Below are 27,829 nucleotides of genomic sequence, written 5' to 3'. Positions count from 1 at the left end.
AAGGGGCCCGGCCACATCTCCCGTCTGCTGGCAGAGAAGACTCCAAAGGCGGGCAGGGGGTGCCGGGGGGAGCGGGGGCAGCTCCCAGCAGCTGTGCCAGAGGCAAAGCTCACCTCCAGCTCCCCGCGGCGGCCCCGCGCCCCCTGCCCGGCTCAGGAGCTCCTCGGGGCTCTTTGTTCGCCGGGATCTTTCCCTCCTTCTCCGTGCTCGCACGGTAACGTTCCTCGCAAGGATTTCCTGCCAAAAGACAATCCCCCTGAGCAAAAGCAGACCGAGAAAGTAGTGACCAATCCTTTCTGGATGGCTGTCACCAGGCTCCTCCCAGCCCCCGCTCCCCCTGCTATTTGCATACAAAAAAATCCAGAAAACTCCCGTTTGCCCCAGCATCTCGCTCAGACTCTCCGTCCCCGCCTGGCAGCAGGAGCCCGGGCTGGGGGACGCTGCCTGCGGCTGAGGTAGCGTCGCGCCGCCCGCCCCGTCACCCCGGCCCCCCGAGCCTTTCGCCAGCCCCCCCTCCACCTCCTCCGCGCCCCAAAATGCAGCGCCGCCTCTGCGCCCTGCTCCTGCTGGCGTCCCAGTGCATGGGCTCGGTCGCCGGGCTCTTCCCCTTCGGGGAGCCCGACTTCTCCTACAAGCGCTCCAACTGCAAGCCCATCCCCGCCCCGATGCTGCTGTGCCGGGGCATCGAGTACCAGAGCATGCGGCTGCCCAACCTGCTGGGGCATGAGACGGTGCAGGAGGTGCTGGAGCAGGCGTCCACCTGGATCCCCCTGGTGCAGAAGCAGTGCCACCCCGACACCAGGAAGTTCCTCTGCTCCCTCTTTGCCCCCGTCTGCATCGACGACCTGGACGAGATCATCCAGCCCTGCCACTCGCTCTGCGAGGAGGTGAAGGAGAGCTGCGCCCCGGTGATGTCCGCTTTCGGCTTCCCCTGGCCCGACATGCTGGACTGCAGCCGCTTCCCCAAGGACAACGACCTCTGCATCCCGCTGGCCAGCAGCGACCACATCCTCCCCGTCACCAGGGAAGGTAAGAGGGAGCGGCCGGGTCCCCCCCGAACCGGCAGCATCTGCCCCCGATGAGGCGCCCCGACAGCGGCGTCCGTGCGCGGCTTTCCACGGGGGAACGAAGGCGTCTGCCTTGAGTTACAGCACGCCCCGGTGCTCCGGGACGGGGGGACAGGGGAAGTGGCCGCCGACCAGGCCCAGGGAGGCTTTTCCGAGGGGGCCGGGGAAACCGCAGGCACCGTCGGGGAACTGTCACCGGCCTGCACCCATCTTCATCCTCGAAGAAGAGGTCTGGGATTCGGCACTGGAGCCGCGCGGCATCCAGAGGGGCATCGCCTTGTACGAGAGCCGTCGCTGCAGCGCGGTGCTGGGCTGCTCTGCGTCGTGTTTCGACCTCCCTCCCCACTCCCCTTGTACTTTTTTACCCGTTAAAACAAAAGCTTTTGTTTGAGGCGTGACCTCAAGAGCCCAGCGTGACCCCTGCAGCGGGTCTGCAGCGGGATAGGGCGCCACAAAGTGCTCGGGCAGCTCCGGGGCTGGGGGGAGAAGGAGCAGGCTCTGGGGTGAAGGGATGGAAAGCGTTTCCCAAAGGGTTCCCAACGCCACCTGCTGTTCCTTTCTCCCCGGGTCTGACGGGGACTGTTGCTTCCATTTCCAGCACCCAAGGTCTGTGATGCCTGCAAAAACAAAAATGAAGATGATAATGACATCGTGGAAAACCTCTGCAAAAACGACTTTGGTAAGTGGAAGCAGAGCTCCTCTAGCTTCCAACTTGAGAGTCGAGGATCAGGTACTGCTCCACTCCCAGTGGAGTCAGTAAGACCTGTGCCTGAATAAATTCATGGTTTTGACCATTGGGTCATGAAACACAAAAATTCCACCTTGGAGTAAAAAGTAGCCCTTCTTGTCATATTTTTCTGTTTACTGTTTTGAAGTAGTGCTCTTTTATGTGGATGTTGCTGGCAAGCCCAATAGAAAGTAAAATGGAAAAAAAAAAAAAAAAATAGAATCTTTCATGCAGACTATTGCCTGGGGAGAAGCAGAGCAAAGCTTCATTTAGATGTTTGAGACAGAGCTGCATGACCAATCTCAGTGTATCGTAAGAAAGACTCTCTCCACAGATTAAGAATGCAGCTCTATATATCATTTGACAGAGAAGGTAATGCACAGACAATTGGGGATATAAACTTAATGGGAAGATCTGGGGTTAGAAGAGGACAAGAAAGCCCCTTCAACACAGACAACTGAAGGACACATTATCCACACATTAGCATTTCAAGAGCAAAAAGGAATAAGGAGGAGAATCCTTTTACAATAGGTTAGTGTTTAATACCTGGAAACAGATTTGTAGTATAAGTATCTATAAAAAATCAGAAGTCTTTCTTTAAAAAAAAGAAAACAAAAACCCACCCAAAACCTGAAACCGTGATTGTGGGACATAATTGCTAAAACAATCAATAGTTTTGGCCTTGCAAATGGCACTCAGATAAATCCTCCTAAAGCTAAACATGCCCCACAGCTTCTTACAGGGCCCTGTATCCCCCTCCTAGTTATTTTACCAAATTGAATGCAGCTGTTGGACCAATTTGCCCTCCATGGGATCTATTCTTTCAAAAAAACAATGCATGTGAAATATCATTTCCTTACAGGTTTGCCTAAAATCCTCTCCAGCCTAATAAATTAAGTGTAGAAGTTTTGAGCTGCAGCAGAGATCAGGTTTCAGATTAGGTCTAGGTACTTGCCTCCCCACCTCCCCTTCAAACACTACTTTCAGGAAGGCTGTCCTCTCCCAGCAAAAAAAAAAAAAAAACAGTGCTCTGCTTAGTGTAGCAAACGTGCCCTCTCTCTGTTGCAAAAAGCAGAAAGGCTGGAAAAAATATTAATTTAGAAAGGAAGGGAAAAGAGGGGGAGGGGAGAGAGGAGAAAAGAAATCCAAAAAACCTCAATCCTAAGGTTGATTCAAACTGAAATGACTTGCATGCCCTTTGTGGCTTTAGAAATGGAGCCACCTGCTGCCTCTTCTGTCAGCCCTGACAGTTTAATTAGCAATAGAGCACCTCCCTCCCCAGGTCCTCTTTATGTGCACTAATGGGAAAAAAACCTCTCAATCTCTCTCCCTCTCCCCACTTCCCCCTCCCCTCGCTCTATTAGCCTTGAAGATAAAAGTGAAGGAGATTGCCTACATCAATGGGGATACCAAGATCACCCCCGAAACAAAGAGCAAAACCATCTACAAGCTGAATGGGCTGACAGAAAGAGATCTGAGGAAGATAGTGCTCTGGCTCAAAGGTGGCCTCCAGTGTACCTGCGATGAGATGAACGACATCAACGTCCCCTACTTGGTGATGGGGCAGAAGCAAGCTGGGGAACTCGTGATCACCTCGCTGAAGCGGTGGCAGAAAGGGCAGCGGGCTTTCAAGCGGTTCTCGCGCAGCATCCGCAAACTGCAGTGTTAGTGGCTCCGTCTCTGGCCGTCCTGCAGCAGCCGCCCCTGTCCCGAGCTCTCTGGGCCTCCCGCACCTTCCCGCTTTGGCCCCTGGGAGCCTCGAGATGCCGTGAGCACAAGACACAGTGACCGCTCTCCGAGAGGGGAAGAACCCCTCCGTTTTTGTACATAGTTGAAATGTAATAAAAAAAAAAATAATAATGACTATTTTTGGGAAGTATTAAAAGTATCTCGCTTAAAGCTTGGGGGGTTTTTTATGGTTGCAAACGTGACTTTGGTCCGAGGTCTCTCCCTCTTGGTCTCGGTAAAGCTGGTTCATTTATACTGCTGCTTCTCTGTATGCGTGCATGCTTGTTGTGCCACAGCAGGAGCCGCAGAGAAAGCCAAGCGTGCGGCTGGCCCGTCACCACGGGCACGGCGCTTCCGCTGAGGTGACACGGCTTCCCGTCTGTATTAACACTATAAAGGTCACGTTACGACTCTTGCATGCGATACATAGGCACCAGAAAGAGTATATTAACCATTCTGACGTATTATTTTCCACAAGTCTGAGCCCTTCTCTCTCAGAAAATAAAATAAAAAAAAAAAAAAAAAGAAAAAAAGGAAAAAAAGAGAACGAGTTTTGGAGCTGGTTGATCTGAATGCAGCTTTATTATTATTATTACTATTTTGCAAATTAAACCATCTGTAGCCTAACTGTAATATACCTAGTGGTTAAACTGAAAGAGTTGTAAAATATTGCTTTAATTAACCTTGTAAATACTCCAGATAAATGTTATATTCTTGTATATAAACTTTACATCATAGTTTACTCATTGTCTCTGTCTGTATTCACTTCAATCCATTTTGGGAGAACTGGGAGAAAGATGTCCAACTGGACTTTGTCATGGCAAAGCAGAATTTGTTATTCCACCCTAAGTGGCCGGTAGAAAAGCACAAGGAAGCCTCTAATGCTGCAATCAGAAACTTTGTAGTGGACCTCACTTCCCCGAAGATGAGCCCACAAGACACAGGACCGAGGTTCAGTCAGCTCATTTTAATGCGTGTCTGTTGAGCTCTTGGAGATGAGGCTTCTTTTCCGTGGTTCCTTTGTCCGACTGCCTGCATTTTCCCATCTTCTCAGAGGACTTTTCCTGACATGGAATTGCAATGAGACCACCGTCTTGAAAATTAAATCCATCTTTGCATTTCTTGAAAAAGGCATATTAAGGAGAAAATGTCATTTGCAACTTGCAATTCAGAATAAAGGTAGAGCAAGGCTTTTTTTTGTGCACATGTACACTCACTATTCTTATGGAGAAAGAAAATAAAACCTACCTAACAGTGTAACTAAATGAATGTTTTTCAGCATTTTTCTTACAAATGTTTTCTGATGAAGAGTATTACCTGAATTTTATTGTACTTACCCTGAAAAATAATCTTGCTTCCCAGTGCTGTTACACATAGAAAGTTCTCCTTAGCTTCACTGACAGGATGAGCAATCCCATATTCCCAAGAACATTTTATATTAACTCTTCACTGACAGAGTACGAATCCAACACTGGACTTTTCGTAAAGTAAAAAAAATTATTTTCATAAATTTAGTGTTATTTTTCATCATCAGGATCAAAGGATGAAAAGTAAAGATCCAACACATACATTGTTTTAGAAAAATGAGTTATTTGCCCTCTCCCACAGTCTTAATGCACTCAGTATACCCGGTACAAACAGTGGTAGGATGTTGACCAGGCAAGAAAAGAGCAGTCCTCACAAATGTCTTCAAAAGGACAAGAATTAAAAATAAATAAATAAATAAATAAATAAATAAATAAATAGGGGAAAAAGTAACCATTCAGCAAACAAGATCCCCATTTCAAACTAGCTCTTAATTATTTTGCGAAATGGTGTCTGTATTTAAGGGCCAATACCTTGCTGAAATGTCATTAAAACCTTTCTTCTGAATGAACCTGACTTACCAGGAAACAGATTTGACTCTTTTCATGTTATGGTGTAATTATTTTAGCACCAGCACTCTGTCCATCATCTTAGAGAGCCATTTGCATTCAGGTGTTTTATCACTCTACCCATTCTGCTCAGCATATGATGTAATGCCTGTACCTGAACAGCCTTGGGTTTAGAGGGAACAGGCTCACAGATACAGAGGAGCTGTGTGAAGATGAACCTGCAGAAAACAGGCATGTGTGCCCTGTGCTGGAAAGCACTTTGAAGAAGCGGTTGTTGCAATGCAGACACTGGGGGCTGAAAACGAACAGCCAGGACTGTTGCACACAGCCTGCCTTACAGATACCAAGTTGTCTTAGAGCAGCCATAAAATTATCTTAATTGGGCTGTCCTGGAAGGCAGCAGTACTGATGCTGATGAGGACAGACAGGTCACAAGTTACTCATTCTGGGGTCATGTTAAGGCCAAGACCACATAACATATTTTTGCCAAATTACTTAAACGTATGAAGACACATCACTTACGATCAACAGTACCCTGTCTTGAAGAAAAACCCCATAGCACATTCCCCTTCCTCTATCGCAACATAAACACAATGACATCAGGAAAATCCTGTTCATATCAGGGCAAATTCAGGAGAAGAAGAACAAACCAAACTGTCAAACCTTCAATTTTTGCTAGTACAATCAGCGTCCTGGATTAAGAGATTAATACAGATGCCCTACTGATAAAGCCTTCTGCATGCAGCCCTTGGCTGAATTGTGGGGACTATCCACTCCCAAGGTGAATTGACAGGGGTAGGGTTACCTTTCAGATGAACAGGATTCAGGCAAATGTGAAGAGTAACGGGATTCACCTTTCCCCAAAGCTCCATTACCTTGTTCTAACAGTATTGGATTTAAAGATGGGTCGTATCCACCTCACCAAGAAGTGTCAATGTTTGTCGTACTGTTTCTAGTGATGTAAGACCCAGACATTACAAATTATCCAACTGAAAATTAGGATTTTAAAGTCACAGCCTGAGGAAACTTCACCTCGTATACTGGCAAAGAAGTAAACACATACATTTTTATTCGTACTTGGTCAAAAATAACTGAAAATTTTTGACTGTGCTAGGAAAATAATGAGCCAAACATATAACAAAAATTATCAGAGGCTGTTACTTCCCATAATTTTGCCACATATACTTCAGAGTAACTTTATTACCTGGTGTGGTTCACTCCTAACAAAGGGGTTTTTTGCAATTGATGAAAATGAAAACCCACTGCTGCATTTTTTCAGACACTTTTTGTCTTTTTCTAAATAAAACAACATTTTTATGCAGCCAATTATGTAGCTTCTATTGTATTTGCTTTCATAAAAACTATAAAACCATCTGACTACAATGGATTAGCTTAATAACAATAATAATGACACTTGACATTTATACAGAAGTTTCCACTTAGTTTCTCAGACTGCCTTCACAAAAATAGGCATTAATATCCTTCTTTTGCGTATCAGGAAAATGAGGCACAGTGAAGTGAAATAACTCATTCAAAACCACCCAGCAAGTCTTTTACAGTCAAGAAAAACAATATTTTTTTCTCCAAGTTTTATGCTCTAATCACTAGCCCACAGCAATCACAATGATGTATAATCAAGGCAGCACTTAGATTGTAATTTGAAAGCATAACATCAACCAAGGCTCCCTCCAACTTCTTCCCCTCAAATGTGTAAAAGAAATGTCTGCCTGTCTGCCCAAATTCAAATTTAAAACCCATCAGCAATATTCCTCACAGTCTTTTCCTTTCTTTCTTATTGATGGTTCTCTTTATCCTTTAACTATTTCTTAATCCTTTGTTTTCTCCCTCACTTCTCATTCACTTCAGACACCCACAGAGAAGCCACCCAGCCCTCTCATACAGACACTTTTGCCCTCAGAATGGTTTATTAAAGAGCTCATGCAGTATAACTACACACAAGGCACAAAAAATCCTAATGACCAGCTCAAGACTCAAAAAGACCCATGTGGAAAATCCAGCAAGAGACATGTAAATTTAACTAATGATTTTCTCTGAGCTGGGGGGCAGTTAGATGCCACAAGGAGCATAACACACATGCTGGTTGGCTCAGGCCACTATACCTATTCTTCAGCAGGAGAATATAAAAATATTTAAGGAATATGTGAGCAAGAATGAAGAATAAAGAGGTAGAACACACATCTCCTTGCTGACCAGGTCTCCTGCATATCTCCCTGTTGTTACAACCCTTTGTTCTTCAGTCTTGGGCCATGAAACACCTCTCTCAACCCTCTTTCAGATGTCTCACTATCTCATCAGCCATCAAGGTGTATCAACCAAGAGCAGAGCCAACAAGACTCAGGAAAGGACCACCACATTGTCCTCTGGGGGGCTGGTGGGACATGAACAAGCCCCTGCAGCCAGCAGAGCAGTTTGGCTTTGGCTGCTTTGGCAGCCCGCTGCCATCCTCACCAAACCTACCAGCTCTGACAGCCTTTGTGATGCAGCCGCAGTTGGCAGTGCCAGAGGAAGAGCGATGGATTGATTGCTACCAGAACAGTAGGCAGCCTTCCTTAAGCTGGGCAGCCAGGCTTTTGTTACTGGAGCCAGAATTTCTTATTTCTAGGCTTCAGAGACCTGCCTATGTGATTTATCTGGAAGTTGCTTTCTTATCAGCAGATGCAGTTTTAGTACAGCCTGACTGTCTGGTGAAACAACCACAGGAATGGATCTTATTTGCCTCTGTACGAAGAGAGTGCAAGATATTCACATCACAGGAATCCAAGACCCCAAGCTCTCTTGCAAACATAAATTAGCCCACACTATATCCCTTTGGGGTGAGTTTAATAGAGTAACATTTTCCAAATGCATCAGCTGCTTTCAGGGTGAGCCATGGGCTCCTAAATCACCTAGATGCCTTGGAAAATATTAGCCGCTATCCCCCACTGGAGCTAAAGCCAGTTGGCTGGGGTCAGCCAGCAAGCCTGTCACCCAGCCAGGAGGAACACCTCAGCAATCAGCCAGCCAGCCCATTGCTCTCACGACTGATCAAAATAGCCAACCAACAGAGAAAGCTGCACTGTGGAGCAGCTGATGGAGCAAACTTCAAAACCAACCACCACACACACAGAGCAGCTGTCCGGCCACAAGCACCGGCAGGGGTTAGAGGTATGCTCAGTGTCTTACAGGACAGGCACAAGAAAGAACTTACGTACTTTTGAAGACTCACAACAAGGCAATACTATTAACGCAGCTCTTTCAAAACCCAGATGCTGCAGATGATCCTTTTGGAGTAATTTTTCAGACCACAAGAGTGATGCTAGAATTGTGGCAAATTTTCTGTTTGGACACAACGGATTCCCGTTAGAGGCACGGCCAAAATTAGCAGCAACTGGCAGATTTAGGACTGATCTAAGAGGGTAGCAGAAATGCTAATTTAAGAACACTTTCAACTTTCCAGATCTTTGTTTTCGGAGCTTAACCCTGACAGTCTTCATTGGACATAAAACTTTCCATATGGAGCCGCTATGGAAGGACAATTAAAGAGTTTTCCAGTGATACCTGTTTTTATCAGGCAAGAGATAACTAATCCTTCCCTGGCAATTTCCCTGCATTGTTAGTTAAATTCAAATCCCTAACATTGTCTAATTGCCTGTTTTGTTATGTGAATCTCCAGCCATGCCCCATAGGGAACCCTGGCTGGTTACACACTGAGACAGGTGCTTTAGTGGCTGCAGGGCTCACATCATTAGGCACACACAGAGCTATTAATCATTTCAGTTTACTCTGAGGCACAAACCTGAATTAAGTCAGGCCACTTTCCTAGGCAAAACAATAGCTTAATTGTAACAGGTAAGGCAAAAGCATTTTGGGAGGTAGAATTTCAGGAACCAGGGCAGCTCCCCCCCAAAAAAAAGAATCAGGAAAGACAAGAAAATACACTGTAATTTAAGAATTAGGAGGTTTAATCATTTGTTTTCGACAAGAGAAGAAAAATGATTTCAAGATAATCTATTTGCCTCACACAGCCTGTTACCTTCAGATGCTGGATTCCTTGATATAGGAAAAGTTGTCTCATTTACATTCTGTGATCAGTAGCACTGCAATCATCCCAGTGATATGAATGGAGGGTTGTTTGGGGTTTTTTTTCACACAATGGGGAGTTTTAAATAGAGATGGATTTTCAAAAGCATCTACTAAAGCACAAATTCAAAGATTTCAAAAGTATTCTTAGGTTTTAATTTTTAAAGTAACTTACACAACAGAAGGAGGAAAAAATAACTTTGTTGGAAACAAAGTAAGAAGGCATTTAAAATCCTGTTAGATGCCTACAGAAGCTTATCTGTTTCTTGAGGTACCCACATATACTTAAAAATCTGGCTGCAAGGCATCCTTAGAGAGTTTAATGTACCTGGCACCCAGGGATTTTGGAAATGGGACCTAGACTGCTGAAAATATTAGCAAGTAGTGGTATTATAATCTATCCCACACATGTGAAATGATAAATTTCTCCTTACTCTTTTGTTTCAACATTTGACTAGAATATGATACTTACTCAAAGAGCTGAAATAAGACATCTTTGCTTCCCCACCGAAACAGACTTTGTAAATTCATAAGGTACCTCTGGAATTCTAAAGCTAGCTCTGTCTTCACAAGAAAACACTGCATGGAATCAGTCCCTCAGTTCAGAACTAAGCTTTGGAAACCTTGATAGAAAGATTAGCATCCTTCTCAACTTTGTACTGCTACAGTAGATGAACGAGAAAAGATTTGTATTAAATACTTCTGTCTACAACACAATACAGCTGGAAACTACATAAACTGTTAAGACTTGCCTTGCAACTGCTGCAACTCGCTAGCACATAGCAAGGAGTAGTATAAAAGTCAGAAGTATACTTAGAGTACACAGAATCACAGAATATTTTGAATTGGAAGGGACCCACAAAGATCATCAAGTCTGACTCTTAAGTGAGTGGCTCATACAGGAATGAGGCCAGTGAACTTGGGATTATTAGTACCATGCTCTAACCAGCTGAGCTGATATCAAAATGGATGACAGAGATGCATTTCCTCACAGGTGAAACTCAAAAGGATCACGGGAGACATCTAGAACGTGGATTGCAATATAGCCCATCTATGCTGGTAACGTGCCACAACTTACCTTAGGGTGAAGTTCACCCAGCAATAACTACACTTGTTGTTTGCATATTGTATCCAAACGTGAGCTGCTCCAGAGAGGAACCATTTTCTGCACCTTACTACCAACAGTATGTTCTCACCATCTTCCTGGATCGCACAAGGCAGACAGTGTGTGGGCTCAGATGAGCCCTGAATGAAAACAGCTAGATACCATGAATGGCTTGTGATGAGTTTGGCAGCTGAACAGGGGACCTACCTAGTTCCATGGCTGCACCATCTATCTCCATGTCTGCTTGGGGACCAAGCGATCAAGCAGGGAGATCACATAAAGTGCACCTCAAAAACAGGCCCTCGGCCCAGACATTTACAAAGAAACAAATATATTACAGCAGGCTCAGTCTTGATTTGCTGCTGTGGCTTGCCCAGCCCCGAGATAAGTTGGTGAAGGCAGCTAAAGTGTTTGCAGTATCAGCTTCATCTTGGTAAAGCCTGTGGCTGGAGCACATTAAAGGGTTCCCCACAGATCTACCCTTCACGACAAGGAGCCGGGGCTGGGGTGCTGTTCCAGCCCTTGATCTCCCACAAGCCAGGAGAGCAGCAGGCAGAGGATGCCAGTCGAATGACCATCTGCAGGGCAGGGCTCAGCTCACCTGAGTCTTGGACAAGAAAAATATAGCTTTTCAGTCTTATGGTAGTCTTGATAAGGCTGAGCACCTCGAGGCCCAGGCTTGCAGCATTTGCCAGCTGAAATCTCCTCCTGCTTGTCTGTCTCTCGCACTCATTCTATCTTTGATCCTCTCAAGGAGAAAAAGGATCTAGAAGAACTTGTGGAAAACTTTACACACAGCCGTACTCAAAAGAGAGATAAGAAGGAGGTGCCAGTGAATACTGCAATGGCATAATCTACTTCAGTGGGAGATTCTCGTCTGGCTGATGCATTTCATTTCTGACACATTATTGAAAGGATAGTGCAGAGACAGGGGTTAAAAAGAAAAAAAAAAAAAAGAGGGCAAAATTTGCCAGGGAATTTGGTACCAACACATATTCTAGGTGGACTTAATGAAGTGTGAAATGATGGCCTAGACCTGGTCCTAGGGAAATAAGCAGTAAAGGTCCATATACATTAATAGAAACAGAGGTACCAGCATTGACTATTTTGAAGAGTCTGAATGTTCAACAGCAAGACAATCTATTTTCTAATTTTCATGCAATGTATATGTCAAGGACACCAAGGATTTAGAAGAGCCACTCCTGCTCAAGCTCCAAGGAGAAGAGAAGCACCGTGAGTGGATTTAGTGGAGCCCTACCGAAGCCACTGCTCTAATATAGCTGACAGCTAAAATGCAATAGCTGACTAAGTCCAAATAAAACATGTGTTTATATACAAATGCAATAGCAAAAGCTGTTGGGAAGAAAAAAAAAAAACATCATCCATGATTGTCATTGTGCGGACATATAAAGAAGTGGAGAAGTAACTGTGGTCAGAATAAAGTCATTCTTATAGTATAGTGTCAGGCAACTGGCTAAGTGCAAAGCTGCCCAAAGTTCAGTGAAGTCAGCCTGGTGACATGTGGAGCAGATGCTGAAAGCCTGACAGCTGGAAATGTTGGAAGCACTTGTCATCAAAAGGTGGCAGGAAGCTTATGTCAGCTGGAAAAGAGCCTGGATGCTTGTTGCTAGGGCAGCAGAGAGGGTTTTGACAGATAAAAGTGTTGGTGAGCAATGACTAGAGATAAGAGCTCGGTCCCTGGGAAGGCGGAGGAGGGCTGGTTCTTCACGTTTATCTTTAGTGATAGGGATACAGAAGGTCGCTGCAAACCCCCAGTTTGGGGCAAGGCCTTGCATGGTCCTCAAGTCATCTGCTGCTAGCTTAACCCTAGAAGGGAATTCTTAGTGTGACATTTCGTGCTCATTCTCAGTGTTATGGTATAAATACTACAGCTAGCAGGGAGGCTGCAGATGGGGCAGAAAGCAAGGGGTGTGGGGAAGAAAATATTCATCTTTGGGAAGAGTTAGATTTGTTACACTTGACCTTGAGAACCTGAATGACAAAAGTTATGTCCGTGCCTGGCAAAATGCCTTCTTTTTATATTTTACTTTCCTCTAGATACATTCAGGGTAAAGCAACAAAGACATGGCAGACCTGTCTTCGAGTAAATCTTATTCGGTCCTGTAAAAAATAGAGGGGAAAAAAGACCCAAAAGTCCTTTATTGGGATAGCTAAACCATAAGTATATTAAAGAGCAGGAAGAAAACCCAAGGGCTATCAAAAACTTCACAGTCTTCAGAAAGACTGAAAATTAAAGCCTTGTTAGTGGCTGGTTTCAGTCCAGATCCAATTAAAAAAAATCTAGAAAACAACAAAAAAAATATAAGTCCTTTTGCAATTTTTTAAAACTAGTTTCCCCAAATGTGCAATATTGCTCAGAGATTTTCCAGAGCAAAAGCCTCTTCAAAAAGCATTATAAAAGTTACGGTATTGATAGCAATTTCAGATAAATGGAACACCCAATGTCTTTGTCAATTTTCACACTATGAGAAGTTTCATTAATCAAGTACAGCTGGGTGAACATTTTTTTCATTTTATGGTTTATTGGTTTGGATGACTCAAATAAATCGGGGAAATTCACCCAGTGCTGTTTCCCTTTCATTTCCGACGTTGGCAGCGGACATTTCTGAAACTATATATTCCAGTTTTGGTAACAGATTTGTACACTCGCTGTCATTAGCTATACTCACTCATGCACACTCAAAGAGATACAAGTGAGAGAAGGTGGCAAACACTTGTCCAGGATGTGGGTGACCCAGGTTCAAATCTGTCCTCTTCTATATTCTATGTCTCCGTGAACATTGAGACCTTAGGCAGTATCCAGAGAAACTGGTAACTACACACTCGAATGGGGAGCATGCTCCAAATTATATAAAATTATAGAATCAATTGTAAAGAGAAAGAATAAGCCTATGGCCCGATGACTGCGTTACTCACTTTGCACAGCAAGCAGTGAGGACATGAAGTAGAAGGGTCAGAGCCCTTCTCTGATCCTTAGTCTCTCTCTTGCCTCTGTAGATGCGTGCTATGGTCCCACATCAGACTCACAAACAGAGAAGATTCAGCACAAGAAACCTGACCCACAAATTCTGATTAACTGGCTTGATCCATTTGGACTATTTTTTTTTTTTTTTTTTTTAATCTAGATAGCCTAGGAAAGAAACAGGGCTCTACCTCAGAATACTTTATTTCCAGCATTAAGACTTTCATCCAAGTGTTAGGCAAACATTTTAGTAAAAAGTTTGAAGAGGTTTGGAGTCTTGGATTTAAGTTGTTAACATCCCAGGTAAATTGCCCTACTCACTCAAACAGCAGATAAAATGGGAGAGCTGGGACTACTTCCCTCTCATGTTTATGATCCAATCCTTTTCTTTTATTAAATGTACATGAAAACCAAATGAAACAGTTTGCCAGGTGTTAAAAAATGTTTCTATAACCTCAAATCAATACTTGTGCTGTGCTAACAATTCTAAAGAAATTAAGTTTCCATTCAGTCCATAACATTTTCTTTGCAGCTCAGCTGCCAAAATACTTTAAACCCAGCAACTATTTGCACAGCCCTATAAATTAGGTTTACTAAAGGAAACAATTAGCAAGCCTGTAGCTTACAGGAATTTCAGTTGGTACTGCTACAGTGCATTGTTTAAGTAATTAGAAATTTATTCCAACTATTGTAAGTATTTGCAACACAAATCTGGTGCACATAGATGCTGTCCTATTAATAATGGAAGCTATAAAAAGCTTGAAAAGCTAGTCTGCAGAGGAGGTCACATGCTTATTATTAGTCTAACCAGTATATGCTTCTCATTGTTACTAAATAGCAATATTAAAATAAAATAGGAGTATACAGAGAAATGTGCTCCTATGCTGCTAAATTTGTGAGAAATCTAAAGATTTAGATTTGTCACTTACTCCATTCAAATTTAAACAGATGAGGATCTGGATAAAGACATGAACATAATAATTAATGAATTTAAGGTGTACCACTGAGCTAGAGTTCTGCATTAAATACTTAGCAGAGCTATAAAATCAGTAGCAAGATATCATGAGACCAAAATGACTTTCCAAATGAATGTCTATTTCCATATGGAAATAGCATCAATCATAAATTAAGTGCTTTAACCACCATTTTATACTCTCTACTATCTTGAAATGGAATTAATTTGCTAGAAGACAGTAATACTTCCAATAACGATTAGCAGCCTTAAAAAATTCTGCACCTCCGATTTAGCTATTAAGCTCTAGAGATGGGCCAGCAGCCAGATGTTTATAAACTCTTTTCAGGTTACAATTTAGTTACGGTTACAGGGTTAGACAATGTGCTCTCATTTAGCCCTCCAACTGACTAGCTTAACCATTATCTGTCACTACCCTGGGCACATGCACCCTGCTGGCTGCCGCTGTCCAATGCCAAGTCATCTATTTCCCCGCTACCGCTCGGCTGAGGCTGCTCCATTCATCCCCTAGACAGCCTCCTTTCAGGGGAGCATTACAGGCTCAACAGAGCTCTTTGTTGGAGTTCTATTTACACCACCATTTTTTGTTACTCGGATTGTGAAAGGAAACAACAGGAGATGGAGGGGAGACGGACTGCTAACACTGTGGACCAGAAGTCATCATCCTCGGTTCTTTGAAGCCATATGCGCAGTAAATACGGAAACTATACCGATATGTGAAATAACCTGGTGGTCTAAGTGCAGTTCCCAATAGGCGCGCGGATCTATATCTACGAGAAGTCAGCATCATAATCAGCAATAACTGGCAACCTTCCCCACTAGTTATAAAGAACTGCAGTGTAATTATTCACCCAGCTCCCATTGATTATAATGGGATTTGGCTGGATAAATCCCCATGTAACCCTTTGAAAATTTGGGAGCTTTAGGGCAGTTGCTGCTCCGAGGTGTAAAACCTTATGCACATTCAGATGGAATGCGCTCCCTTCTGAACGCAGCTAAAATGCCGCGGTAAGTACTATGAGCCCTTGACTTGATTACTGCTATCTGCAAGCTGTTGTGAGATAGAAATGCACCTCCCTGCAGCAGGACAGCGCAATGACCGCGTGCCTCCGGGGCAACGGAGTGCTGGAGCACATGCCAAACTTTGAAGATGTATTTAATTCCCTTTGACTTCCACGGGACTAAAGCACGCACATGACTGCTTCGTGGCGTGGATTTCAGCATGTGACCCAGGACGCAAGGCATACGGCAGTGCTCCAGCGGCCTCGCAGCAGCTTCAGTTGTCAGGTTTTATTTGGGGAAGCTGCTCTGCACACACCCCAGGCTGCTCAGCAGCTGCCTCCCCGGTGCGCCGTGCGCTGGCTGCCCCTTGCCCGCGCCACAAAGGCTTTTGCAGCCACATTGCTTCACTCTGTTGACTCCAGCAGGAGCAACACTGCATTTCAGCCCGTGATGGCAGCACCAGGGCTTTATATACTGAGTGACAGACACAGTGTGTTGAACCACCAGCTGAGCAGGCATAAAGGGCTTAGAGAACCATCTCTGTGCCTTTCAGGCAGATCTCCTACACCAGACAGCAGCTCCATTAAGGGTACACGTGTATCGCTCATTTCTTTGCCAAACTCTGACTGAAATACACCTGTTTTCCCGCAGCCCTGTTATCTTCATTCTTTAGTGCAGCACCTTATCATCCAGCTGCATCTTCCTCCCTCCTACTCCTTCCTTAGCCTCCCTGAATAGCAGCTCTGAGCCTCTTCAATTACCAGATTTTAAGTTTGCAAGGCTGTGACACGCTGGTCCCAGTGGCCATGTTGTCCATTGGCCCTTCCAGCACTCTCCACTACCTTCTTACCACTCAGTGATGCCCTAGACAAAATAAACACCACCAGGGGCAAATTTAATGTCACTTCTCTGTGACAATCATCTCCTATTTCGATAGTGGGAGAGACCCCAAATAGTGGTGGTGTGGAAGATAAATCTGCATGTGCTGCATTTACCACGGCCCACAGCCAGTCTTACAGAACATTTTACTGGTGCACAGATTCTGGGGTTCTGGGATAACAAATATCTCACCTGCTTTCATTTTATAAGATACACTTTTTTTAATTTCCTTTTTCAAACAACAACGAAAAAATGAAATAGAGAAACCTAGTATCAAAAAAATTAAAAATTAGTATGTTGTTATTACAGAAAATTTTCTCTTCCTCAGACAGTCAGATCATTGGGGAAACAAGGGTATTGGTTCTTGAATTTTCATTATTAGAAGTAAAGAGTCTTGCTTCATTAAATGTTGCAGATATGAGGAGAAAACACATTTTAATGTCTTGCTTTTTTTGGCAGATTAATTTACGATCTCTTGTCTGGTGTGTTTTGCTGCTTTTTAAGAACACCTTTGCAAGCTAAAAGTGTTCTTCTTTTATCTGACAGTATCCAGAAACTGGCCATAAAATAGACAATGTACAGAGCAGTGTGTTTGTGTGCATGTTTCAGTGCATAGAAATTTGCACTTTTAATTTTAACCAGTGCAAATGACAGCTAAAAGCAATAGCCTTCCAACTTTTGCAAAGACAGTTCCCCATTTTTGTATTCTATGGGGAAGTTAGAAAAACAAAATTTTATGGCCTGTAGAGGAGAACAATTTTCAGTAATTTGAGCTTAAAGTGAAGCCAGCTGATCTCCATCTTGCATTATCTGTATTACTTTATTCTTTGGTCATAAATGCATCCAATTAATATTTTAATGATGGGGTTTTTTGGTAAATTGTATGCATCATGAGATTAAAAAAAATATACTAGTTGCTATTATTTTCCTAATGGGTTTTCCTTTCCAGTACAATATTATTTTGTAGTAATCACACTAAGAATTTGCCAAAATTATCTGACAGACCCAGCCTAGAACTTCAGCAATTCTGACATTCCCGCAAAAGTTCCAAGAAGAAAAAACAATCCACTATTTTTTACTTCCTTGGAGCCCCAGAATTTAGCCTAGTCAGTCAGAAAAAGTTGTTGTCTTGTAAGGCTAAAGCAAGCCTTTGAAGCATATCAAGTTTATGAAAACATAGACAAATCCAGAAAAGCATTCTTCAGGGAAGAGCTCAAAGAATAAAATTTAAACTGTTTGTTGTGTTCTGTTGATTGGTGGGTTAAAGATAACTTACAGGGCTGCCTGGTCATCAAGAGGTTGGGATGGAAAAACAGAGCCCCTGATGTTACTTGCACACAATTTAAATTTGGCTTAGGCTATCTTACACAGCTCCTTGCTTCTGATTAGATTTCTGCCAAGTGCTCAGACTCTCTTGTTTGGTAAGTGTTACAAAGGCACAGCGTGCACAGACTGAACTTGGGTGATGTTGGTTTATGCAGAAACATTCCTCTATCACCCAGTCCCGTTTTGGCTGCCTACTCCTGTTTCTTAAAACACTGTAGAAAGAAAGGGGAAAAGTAGGATAACAACATATAAATTTTCTCTTGAAATTTTCTGTTTTGTCAGAGGTAGTCTTTAGACTTCCATTTTTTTTAAGACATTCTGCTATTGCATATTAAAGAGCACTTAGAAATATAAACCAACTACTTTTATAACAGAAAAACATCCAATAATTTAAGGTTATTGCAAAGATATTTTTTTTTTTTAATTCATATTCTGGGTTAAATGCCCAGAATGGAAGCTATACAATGAAACTGCATTACATCATGACATGCAATATACTGTATTGAAATATATACATATTTTTAAAATATGTACTTGTAGGGAAATATCTAGGAAAGGTTCACCACTCCACAGGGATTAGGGACCTGTAAAGGGTGGCCATCTTTTCAGGATCCTCAATAACAGACTCAGAAGGGGTCAGAAGACCACAGCCCACCACCATTTTGGTGTTCTATGCATCAGATAAAAAAACATTAAGCCATTACATGTCAACAACAAACAACAACAAAGTTCCATCTGCTGTTGCCTTGGAAGGCTTTGAGGAGGCTGCTCAAGAGATCTCTCCGGCTGCTTGTGCGCAGCTGCTCATCAGGGGCATCAAGCAAACCCGGCGGGGAGAGTAACAAACACCATGTCCTCCCTCACGTTCAGAGCAGAGTGAAAGGCCAACCGAGGCGGGCTGGGCTGCACTGGGTCAGACGGAACGGGGAGCAGCCTTGCCCGCTCTTGATGCCAGGCTGCCAGCACTGCCGCCGAGACACCGCGGGCTTGGGTGGACGCCTGGCAGCGCCACCTTCCTTCCTACCCACTGCGGGGTCGTGACCGCCCCCGTGGCTGTGGCACGGTCCCGGAGGGGCAGCAGCAGGGCTGGAGGGAAGAGGAGGGCAGAGGGTGGCTGAGAGAGGCTGGCGGTGCCAGGAGGTGTGGGGCAGCTGTGGTGGAGCGTCTGGCTGCAGCCATGTGCACGTGCAGGTCCATGGCTAGGAGGTGGTGTTGGCTGTGTGAGGAGAAGCCACGTGTTCAGCTCCAGTGTCCCACAGGCTGGGAGGGAGCACAGGTCTTGGGGGAGGCCAGATGCACCCCAGGCATCTGCGAGAAGAGGCGGGGACAAGCCTGCACCTCTAAACGAAAACCCAGTGCTCCTGGGTCTAAAGAACTCATGCTTCTCAGCGCACTGGCTTGGCATCACCCATCCTTCCTAGCCAGCCCAGCAGGACTGGCCACTCTCTTGCCAGCTCACTCCTGGGGACCAAGACTGTCAGGCCCTCCTCTGCCCCTGTGCATTTTTCCTTTGCTCTTGGAGAACGGAGCCATCAAGAGGCTTTCAACTATTTCCTGACCTAATACAACTTTCACAGAATTTTACAGCAGCTGGCAAGGGCAAGATGGGAGGTCTCTGTGCAACACCATGCATTAATCATTATCATTCCTCATTACAACTGTAGTAGTATCAAAAAGCCCAGGCACAATTTCTGGGTAGCGTTCATTTACACCTCATTAGCAAGTACTTTTTACCCAGCCACCAGAAGCGGGGGGCCTGATGGCACAAAGGGTATCTAGTCTTTATCTGACTCTGCTGCTGACAGACACTGTGTTTACAGGAGGGTTTAGCATTTAAGCAAATAGTTTTTTGCCCGGTGAGTTTGCCACTACTAAGGGGACACTGGTGAGGGCAAGTCATGCACATGGTCATACATTCACTGATCATCCATTGCACGCTGAAGTTACAGACTCCTGCCACGTGCAGGGATCTATTTTTTTTTCTTGGAGGCCAAATAAAATTTTCACTGTCACATCTAAGTTCTGGCACAGATAGGCTGATTTATGAAGAAAAGATGTCATTATCGCAATGTGTAGGGTTAAAAACAACAACAACAACAACACAACAAACTAAATAAACAACAAAAAGTCAGTATTTTCTATAACTTCCTCACTTTAATAAGCTGGAAAGGAATATACAACACCATGAAATACTAGCGAGTGGTGTTCTGCCTTTGAAACACAACTAATTTTATTAGGACTCAGTTAACTGGGTTAAGTTAACTCTCAGCCGGTCCCTAGCTTGCTACAGAGTCAAATTATGGTGTGCAATGTTGAGTAAATTGGGATCTAAACTATCCCAAGCAATTTCCAGTTTTATTGCACAGTGACAACAGACATCAGATTCAATTAGCGAGACATGAATGCATTTTCAGAATCTGCAAGTTTTTATCACTTGCTAGCTGGTAAACAAATAAATTATGCAGTGTGAATTGAAACACATCTCTACTTGGAGCTATATAATGTAATTGTTGTAATTTAATTCAGCTCTAATGAGATTAGAGTCTGCGGATGTGTAATCCAGTATTTTTGTAAAGAAACATTACCATACATTTGAACTACAAAAGCAAGTCTGTTTTATCATATTTGCTGACTTGTCAACACCTTTACTTGACTCTGCAAAAGTTTAATGAGTGTTCTCTTTACCCTTGTTCCCTCAATTTGATCCTCATGACCTTCAAAAGACATGAGATCAGGAGCTTCTTGCCTTACACTTTTTCTGACAGAAATGGCAAAAAGAGCTGAGAAAGCAGAATGGCAGTTGGACCTCTGGATGGCTTTGAAGTTCCTACTAGGTGAAGTTGTATCTTTTGATATTTAAATCCTTCTAAGAGTGTACATTTCTCCCCACTGCCACGCAGCCCTTTAAGGCAGATGGTAAAAGTGTAGCATATTGCTCAGTATTCGGGAGCAAAACCCAAGGGCACATCACTCAGAGAGCTAAGGCATATATGGCAAAAAACAACATAAAGGGACACAATTCAATTCTTATTAACCATAACAGCCACCACCATACGTGGACATTGCAATTGGGGAAAAAAAAAAAAAAAACACCACCACAAACAAACAAACAACCACAACCACACAAAATCCCAAAACAACCAAAAAAACCCAACAATATATATTTGTAAAAGTAATCTGTTTTATAATTTCTACATAAAATTTAAAGACATTTACAGAATTGGAAGATTTAAGAGGAAAAACAGAACCAAACGCCATCTTTTAAAATGACCTTCTCTAAGAAAACTCAGTTTGGAACCAGAAGTACTATCTTTAGACTTCATTGAGTACTGAAAGCCAACTTTTCAGCCTCTCTCTGTGTGAGCTATACCATGGGCTTTATAGTGTACCTGTACAGTTGCTGGATTAAAGCATCTGAAAGATCAGACCCAGACCTTTTTGATTAAGCCTGGAAGACACTTTGTTAAAACCTCAGCTTGCTAATTTTATTGCAGTGATTTTGCCCCCACGTATTGAAGAAGAAAAGAGAATTTGCTTCCACAGGAGGTCTGGAGAGACAGTGAAATACCCATCCATGAAGATTTTAATAATTCAGCTGGACTCAGCCCTGAGCAACCTGATGTCCTGACTCTGTTTTGTGCAGGTCCAGGTAACTGCCAAGGGCCCTTTTGGTGGAAGTCATGCTATAGCTGTAGGTGTCTGGAATACCCCATCATCCCAGTTGATCAGTCGTTCTGAAGGAATGCATGAGCGCTGTTCCTGGTGTACTGCAAGTTCCTAAGCACTTTCTGTGCAAGAGGGGCCCCGAGGGAACTCAGCAACATATCCAGCAACTCACAGGACAAACGCGGTGGTGAGGGCGAAGGGAGGAAAACCTTCACGTGGCTGTAGTTCAGCGTGAAGTTATAGTATTTGTTCGGAGTGCATTTCAGGAAAGTGATTAATTATCAGCAGAGGAAGAATGGAAGTAAGGTACATTTACGTATTGCTTGCAAATGTTTTGATAATCATATTGTATATTTATGGCAATACCAGAAGCATTTATTTATTTTTTTTCCCCACGGAAGTATATTTAATAAGGAATTTTCTCAAAAAACTGTACTGGAATTTCTCTTACGTCAGTTTAATCAGTTCCTCGGAAAAACAAAATAGGGAGCGGCTTTACGGCGACGATTATGGAGACGGCCGCTGCAGTACAGTGCTTTCCTTAAGGTGCAATAAATATAACGCTTCCTGTCCTTGCAAGGGTAACATAAAGAAATAATCCTTTAGCCACAATCTTAAGACCTGCTTCTGCGAGGGACGGGTGGGACAGGGTGGAGAGGAAAGCTTGCCACGCCTCCCTGTTTCCTCCTCACCGTCTCCTAGTCCCGTCATTACTCGTTCCCCTCCCGCCGCCGTCTCCGGGCTGGGCTGGGCGCGGCGCTCCCCGTCAGGGGGCACCCTTGGCCGCGTCCTGGGGCAGCCGGCGGGCGGCTCCGGCACCCGCTGCAGGCATCCGAGCTCGGCATCCATCGTCTAACCGCTCCCTCCCACGTGGAAAAAAGGGTGGCTACAAGGGCACGTTTTCTTCTGAAGAAGGAGTGGCAAGGAGCCACGTGCTTAAAACCCGTGTCCAGATTTCTGCAAAGTCAAAGGTTTTAATTGGATGCAAGCTTTGGCTGACGTGAGATAGTAACTAACAGCAACAAAGAACGGCTTCTGGCTTGTGCCTGGTTGCTTGCTCAGGTCTGGATCCCAACTGGTTTAACACTGGCTGTGTCTGAACAACGAAGCTGCTGCCCGTCAGCCACCGTGGCACAAGGTCTGGCTCTGCAACTCATCCGAGGCGGGCATCACATAGAATGTTGCAGCTCTCTTCCAGGAACGGAAACAGTGCATGTCAGTGTCTTAAGATTGATTTCAGGTTGTAATTGAGGTGCAGTCAATGCACACACAGACCTGTAAGCCAGGAGGTGCTGCTGACTCCTGAACTGTAGGCCCAGAAGGCACCAAGTCAGAGGGGAATTAACATCCAGGTTAATTTGAGCCGAGCTCAGATGAAGAACAAGATTCTTAACTACAAGAACATGAGGCTCTGATCTAACACAGAAGTTTACTCAGACTTAGATATGAAAAAGAGACTGATTTATAACTCTAAGACAATCCCCTCCTTCCTTAGGGACTCAAGGAAACTTTCGTTAATTCCAGAAAGAGAAATACCCCTTACACATCTCACATTATATAGAAGGAAGCAGAAACAGGGCTTCAAGCCCTCTTCTGAGTTTCCATTTACTTTGGCTATTGCAGCCTTGGCTGTTGCCCAGATTGTGCTTGTGCAGTGGAAACAAAGCCACTGTTGGTCCTACGATGTGAATGGCTTGTCAGAAAGAGCCGTTTTGGAGCTGTCTTGCTTAAGACAACATTCTTCTCAAGTTACAGGTGAGAGTCACGACACAGTCCTCAGGGGTTATATCTAGCAAGGCAACCGAGCCTCTGTGGAAAGCAGCAAGCCATTGCTTTAAGTCAGGTGGATAATAGCTTTTATATAGGAAGAAAAAATGTGTTTTATTTTCTGTGTATGTGCACCGATGCTGCTGTCAGTCTTTAGTAGGTTCAAACTTTTAAGGAAAATACTCAGAATTTTCAAATAATGGACTACGTAGGAGAAAAAAGCCACTACCCTTATCTAGATGAAATATTGCTACAGAGGGTTTACTGGAAGAATTGAAGACCCCTATTCATTGAGTTACTCAGGCACATGGCTAATTAGAGAGAAAGCTTGCTTTGTGGTTAAGGTACTAAAACTGGGGCTCAGGGTGCTTTGGCTCACTTTCTTCCCTCTACCGCAGGCTTATCTGCAAACCTGAGAAAACTAGAGTAGTATGTTTCCCACACCTGAACTCCCTCTTCAATAGGTTAAAAAAAAAAAAAAAAAAAAAAAGTAAGGCATCTCAGGGAGACCAGTCCTTAAAAAGCAATTTGTGAGTTTTAAGGAAATGTTAAAATAATAATGGGAATTGCATAGGTAATGCACACAGGCAGAATTATAAGAGCACAAGTAGCTTCTCTGTTTTTCCATCTTCATTAGGTGATGTGTCCTAAGCCACCTGTAGCCTGAAATCCAGTTTTTAGTAACTGATCTTCCTGAACTGTGATATGAGTAACTTACATGATCAGTACTTTATCTCCTGACAATTGCACCTCACAGTTTGAAGCATTGTACCCCATGACGTGACAGATCTGCTAAACTCTAAAGCATACAACCTTGATACAATTTACAGAAACTGTTTCAGTACAAGATATAGAGCTATCCTGATCTATGACAGCCTAACTATTAGGGGATTTTCACAATGACATAAAATTGTAATGCAGAGATTGTGAAACAGGTTTGCTAACTATACAGAATTAGGAAAAGTGATGAAGTGTTTGTCATGGCATTATATACACAGGTCAAATAAAGTCACAGATAGGGCAGCTCATTCAGGGTTTTAGCCTCATGTCACTCTCTACCTTTACAAACACAAGCTCCTAACCCTGAGTACACACAATACCTGAGAGCAAATATTATAATTATATGGAATACTACTTTATCATTTTGTTCCCTTTAATTCTCTGCTAGATCAGTTTGCTGCATGATTTAATAATTTTATTTTCATGTTAGCATCTCAGCTATTCAAGTTTAGGGTTTTTTCCTATGCATGTTTGCCTTACTGATTTTAACAGACATTTAGAATAAAGAGCACACTGAAGTAACTAAGGTCACTCGTGCCATCCATGTATGTTTTCCATTGAAAAGATTTTGCACAAAATTGGTATTGAATCAGTGCTGGAACACTTGAATTCAAAGTGCACATATTGGGAAGATTCCTGTCTGCCTGGGAAAGCCTGGGGGGTTCTAAAAACCTTGCACTCAGTGTTGCCTTGGCATTATCCTCCTCAGAAGTATTTAAGGTTAACTAAAGTATGTGTACTACAGAGAACCCACCACTGCATTTAAAAATAAATAAATGAATAAATAAATAAATAAATAAAAATAAAAAAGGAGAGCCTGTAAGCCTACAACCCTTACAGTTCTATTACTTGTGTAACTCAGTTTTCAGCAAATGAAACTTCATTCCTAGCCATTAGTATACAGGAGCCAGTCACACCAACTGGTGACATAAGCAATACAGGAAAAAATACATTTTTAAATATGTTTAATCTAATTTAGAGAGCATACCATATGACTATACCCGTACAACACTTTTATAAGATTTTGTGATGGTTTTTGTATTGCATTTAAAAATAAACAAAATAGCTGCACCAGAAACCTGTTGGGCCCTCAATTTCCAGTGCATAGCTGCATGACAGCAACAAAGACTCCTTCTCCAGCAAAAGAGGAACTGAAGCAGAGCCTCTTTCAGTAAAAATAGCATCACCAGAAGCTAAGGTTCACTTTGTGCTGAGTTTTCACAGTTCTGCTTCATGGTCTGTTTAGCTGGGAGAGCAATGTACCAGTCAGACCTACCATCTATCTGCGTATGAAGTTACTTTATAATAGTGAACACTGGTCACCGTGGGTCTCTGCCAGTAGAGGGTTTATCACATTTATTCCATGGTAGATAATTTAAGAGTCACCAAAAGCACTTCCAAGTTTGTGTGCTAAGTAGCAACTGCCCTAATGTTTCATATCCAGATACTTTTGTATAGTTTTCTAAAACACGGTTGATCTCCTTGCATGAGCTTACTTTCCTTAAAATCATGTCATAAAGCAATGCTGGAGTTAAAAATTTCTACCCGTAAAGTAACTGCCAAAATCCAATCCCTATATTTCAAAGACTAGCAAATAGGACAAACAGTAAGAAACAAAGTTGGATGATTAATGAGATAAATGAAAAATAACTAGCATACTTTTTTATCAGATAAGAAAGCCTTCTGGTTCAGGAGCAGAAAATGTAATGATGGTTGTATTAAGGATTTAAACAGCTCGGTTAACGCGTACAGGAAATTGTCCATTTGAGATGAAAACAAACAGGAAAAAAGAAAAAATCTACTGCTCCCCTAAGTACAAGGCTGGTCTAGACCTCTGCATTGCTGTTCTTGCAGGTGGCAATTATTATTCTTGCATTCATGTGCATATAGTTTTAGTTTGATTTGGTGAGAAATAAGTCAAAATTTGGAAAACAACCACATACTCATTAAAAACAGCCCTCTGCTTCTGCTTGCTTACAGATTTTTTTACTTGCCATCCAGCCTTTGGCTACTTGGTTTATGCCTATATAGTTCATACAGGTTACACAGCAGAGTGTCTGATACTGGAAGAGAAAACACCAAACACTTTCCTCTGCCCATAACCAGATTTGCATCTTTAGGTGTAAAACAGAAGGCAAAACAGATGAAGAGGTAGAACACACTATTTTCAGTGGGAGGGGTAAACCTAGGACTCCTTTTATCTGATCAAAAACTGCTTTCTTTTCCATTTTCTGTTCCAAGAGCCCAAATGAAGCAAGTAGCCAGCCCTCCATTGCATATCATGGCTTGATAGACAGCATCAGCTGGCAAAACTTTCTGAGTTTGAGGTTGTGGTGGGTCTTTACACATATACACATCCCTGCTCTGGATAGTCATGCTATTCTCCAACATAGTAAGAGTCCAGAGAGAATTGCACAGTCCTGTTAGTAGAAATAAAGCAAAGGATTGCAATTATTGACTCCCACCCTTCCCTTCAAAGTGCTTTGCAAACATGTGAAAAAGAAAAGCTTGGTTTCTTGTTGAAAGAAAAAGAAAATGAAGGTCAAGGGGAGCATAAAATCAGCCCTAAATGGAAAGGGCATTCATTAGCTTTCTCAAAAAGAGCAAAAAATAAAAAGCAGCAACTACTTACTAGATGCAAGAGAAACAGCAACAGCCTGTACCTTCCAAAAGAGCCTTATCCAGGCTTATCGGGAATGTAAAACGTCTCCTGAAGAAAAAGGCATGCTGCGGAAGGCTCCTATTTCAAAGAGGCCAGAGCAAAAAAAGTTGCAGCAAAGCAACCAAGGTTCAGCTGTAGATAATTTTGGGCAATAGGGAAGAGATTGCCCTTCACCAGATGGCCACATATAAAGTAGTACAAAGGAAGGGGGTAGGGAAAAAAAATAGATTTGGTTGTTTTTTGATTTTTTTTTTTCCTATAAGGTCTTGGTCTGAAATAAAATGTAGGCCATTATGATACCTGTATTTTTTTCCTCCAGGTGGTAGCTGACAGTTTGGCGTTTGCTTCTTCATGAAAAGGAAGCATTTAGAGAAAATTACTGTTTCCCAGCTACTTCTAAGAATTTTGTTACTTTGGATTTTGAAAAAATAAACATGGAGCCTGTGTTATGCTAATTCACCTTGTAGAAACCTGATTTCCAGTGGGTATGCATATGTGTTCAAATAACACTCTTGTTTCTCCGTTTTACTCACGGGTTTTGCACTTAGCAAGGTGCAGGCAACTGCTTGCAACTCTATTATGTAACCTGGGATCTGGAGTAGCAACGAAGAACGCTAGTCAGAGAATTACCATCCTTGAAAAAACATTCTATCCTCCCCCAGCCTAGCCTATCCATTTTTCTCAACATAAAGGCAGAAGTCTAATAAAGCAACTGGAGAAGGAAGGAGAACGCTTATTAGTATTCTGACTCTGTATTTTCCCAAAGGAAATTCTGACTATCAGGTCCTCAACTGATTCTTATAATGCAATTTGCTTGCCATTGGAAGCTGTCCATTGGTGAAAAATAAATAAATAAATATGACATATAGGAACAAAGTTGTTCTCCCCTGGCATAATACTAATCTTAAACATCTCAGATAGAAAGGTAGATCAAACACAAAAGCCTTGCATCTGGTACCATAGGTGGCTGCCCATTTTACTGATTACATAACTTTTATCATGTGGCAGTCACAGAATAAGAACCTACTTGGGAATATAGTTGAAAAATGAAACAGCATAGTCATGACAGCATTGATGTCTGTACCTAAGTAATGAGGCAAATCTTGAAAAAATAAGGTTGGTTGATTTACTTAACATAGAAATTCCTGCCAATTTTCAATGTGCTGTCAAATATAATCATATTAACTAAGCCTTAAAAACTCCAAACAGC

General features: G+C 42.9%; 1 protein-coding gene and 1 long non-coding RNA gene across 2 annotated transcripts; one reads left to right on the top strand and one right to left on the bottom strand.

The window, feature by feature from the left end:
* Window positions 1–110: 110 nt before the first annotated feature.
* LOC120753519 (uncharacterized) lies at window positions 111–26,692 on the bottom strand. The gene is made up of 3 exons (XR_005701136.1): window positions 26,590–26,692; window positions 1,614–1,684; window positions 111–237 (listed from the first exon to the last, which is right to left on the bottom strand). It is a non-coding gene; the product is annotated as an uncharacterized LOC120753519 (long non-coding RNA).
* On the top strand, window positions 498–4,780 carry SFRP2 (secreted frizzled related protein 2). Its single transcript, XM_040065803.2, has 3 exons — window positions 498–1,029; window positions 1,666–1,746; window positions 3,159–4,780. The coding sequence occupies exons 1-3, from the start codon at window positions 537–539 to the stop codon at window positions 3,461–3,463; spliced, it is 879 nt and encodes a 292-aa protein (XP_039921737.1). The 5' UTR covers window positions 498–536; the 3' UTR covers window positions 3,464–4,780.
* Window positions 26,693–27,829: the final 1,137 nt, after the last annotated feature.

This window comes from Hirundo rustica, chromosome 5, assembly GCF_015227805.2.
Source record: "Hirundo rustica isolate bHirRus1 chromosome 5, bHirRus1.pri.v3, whole genome shotgun sequence".
Classification (NCBI taxonomy): domain Eukaryota; kingdom Metazoa; phylum Chordata; class Aves; order Passeriformes; family Hirundinidae; genus Hirundo; species Hirundo rustica.
The sequence above is the reverse complement of the archived record's forward strand: the minus strand, read 5'-3'. Positions and strand labels throughout refer to the sequence as shown.

Excerpts from the sequence above, each read along its gene's own strand:
- SFRP2 (XM_040065803.2), top strand. The coding sequence starts at position 537 with ATGCAGCGCCGCCTCTGCGCCCTGCTCCTGCTGGCGTCCCAGTGCATG. Across the intron at positions 1,030-1,665 it reads CCTCCCCGTCACCAGGGAAG|CACCCAAGGTCTGTGATGCC; the intron begins GTAAGAGGGAGC and ends TTCCATTTCCAG. Across the intron at positions 1,747-3,158 it reads CCTCTGCAAAAACGACTTTG|CCTTGAAGATAAAAGTGAAG; the intron begins GTAAGTGGAAGC and ends TCGCTCTATTAG.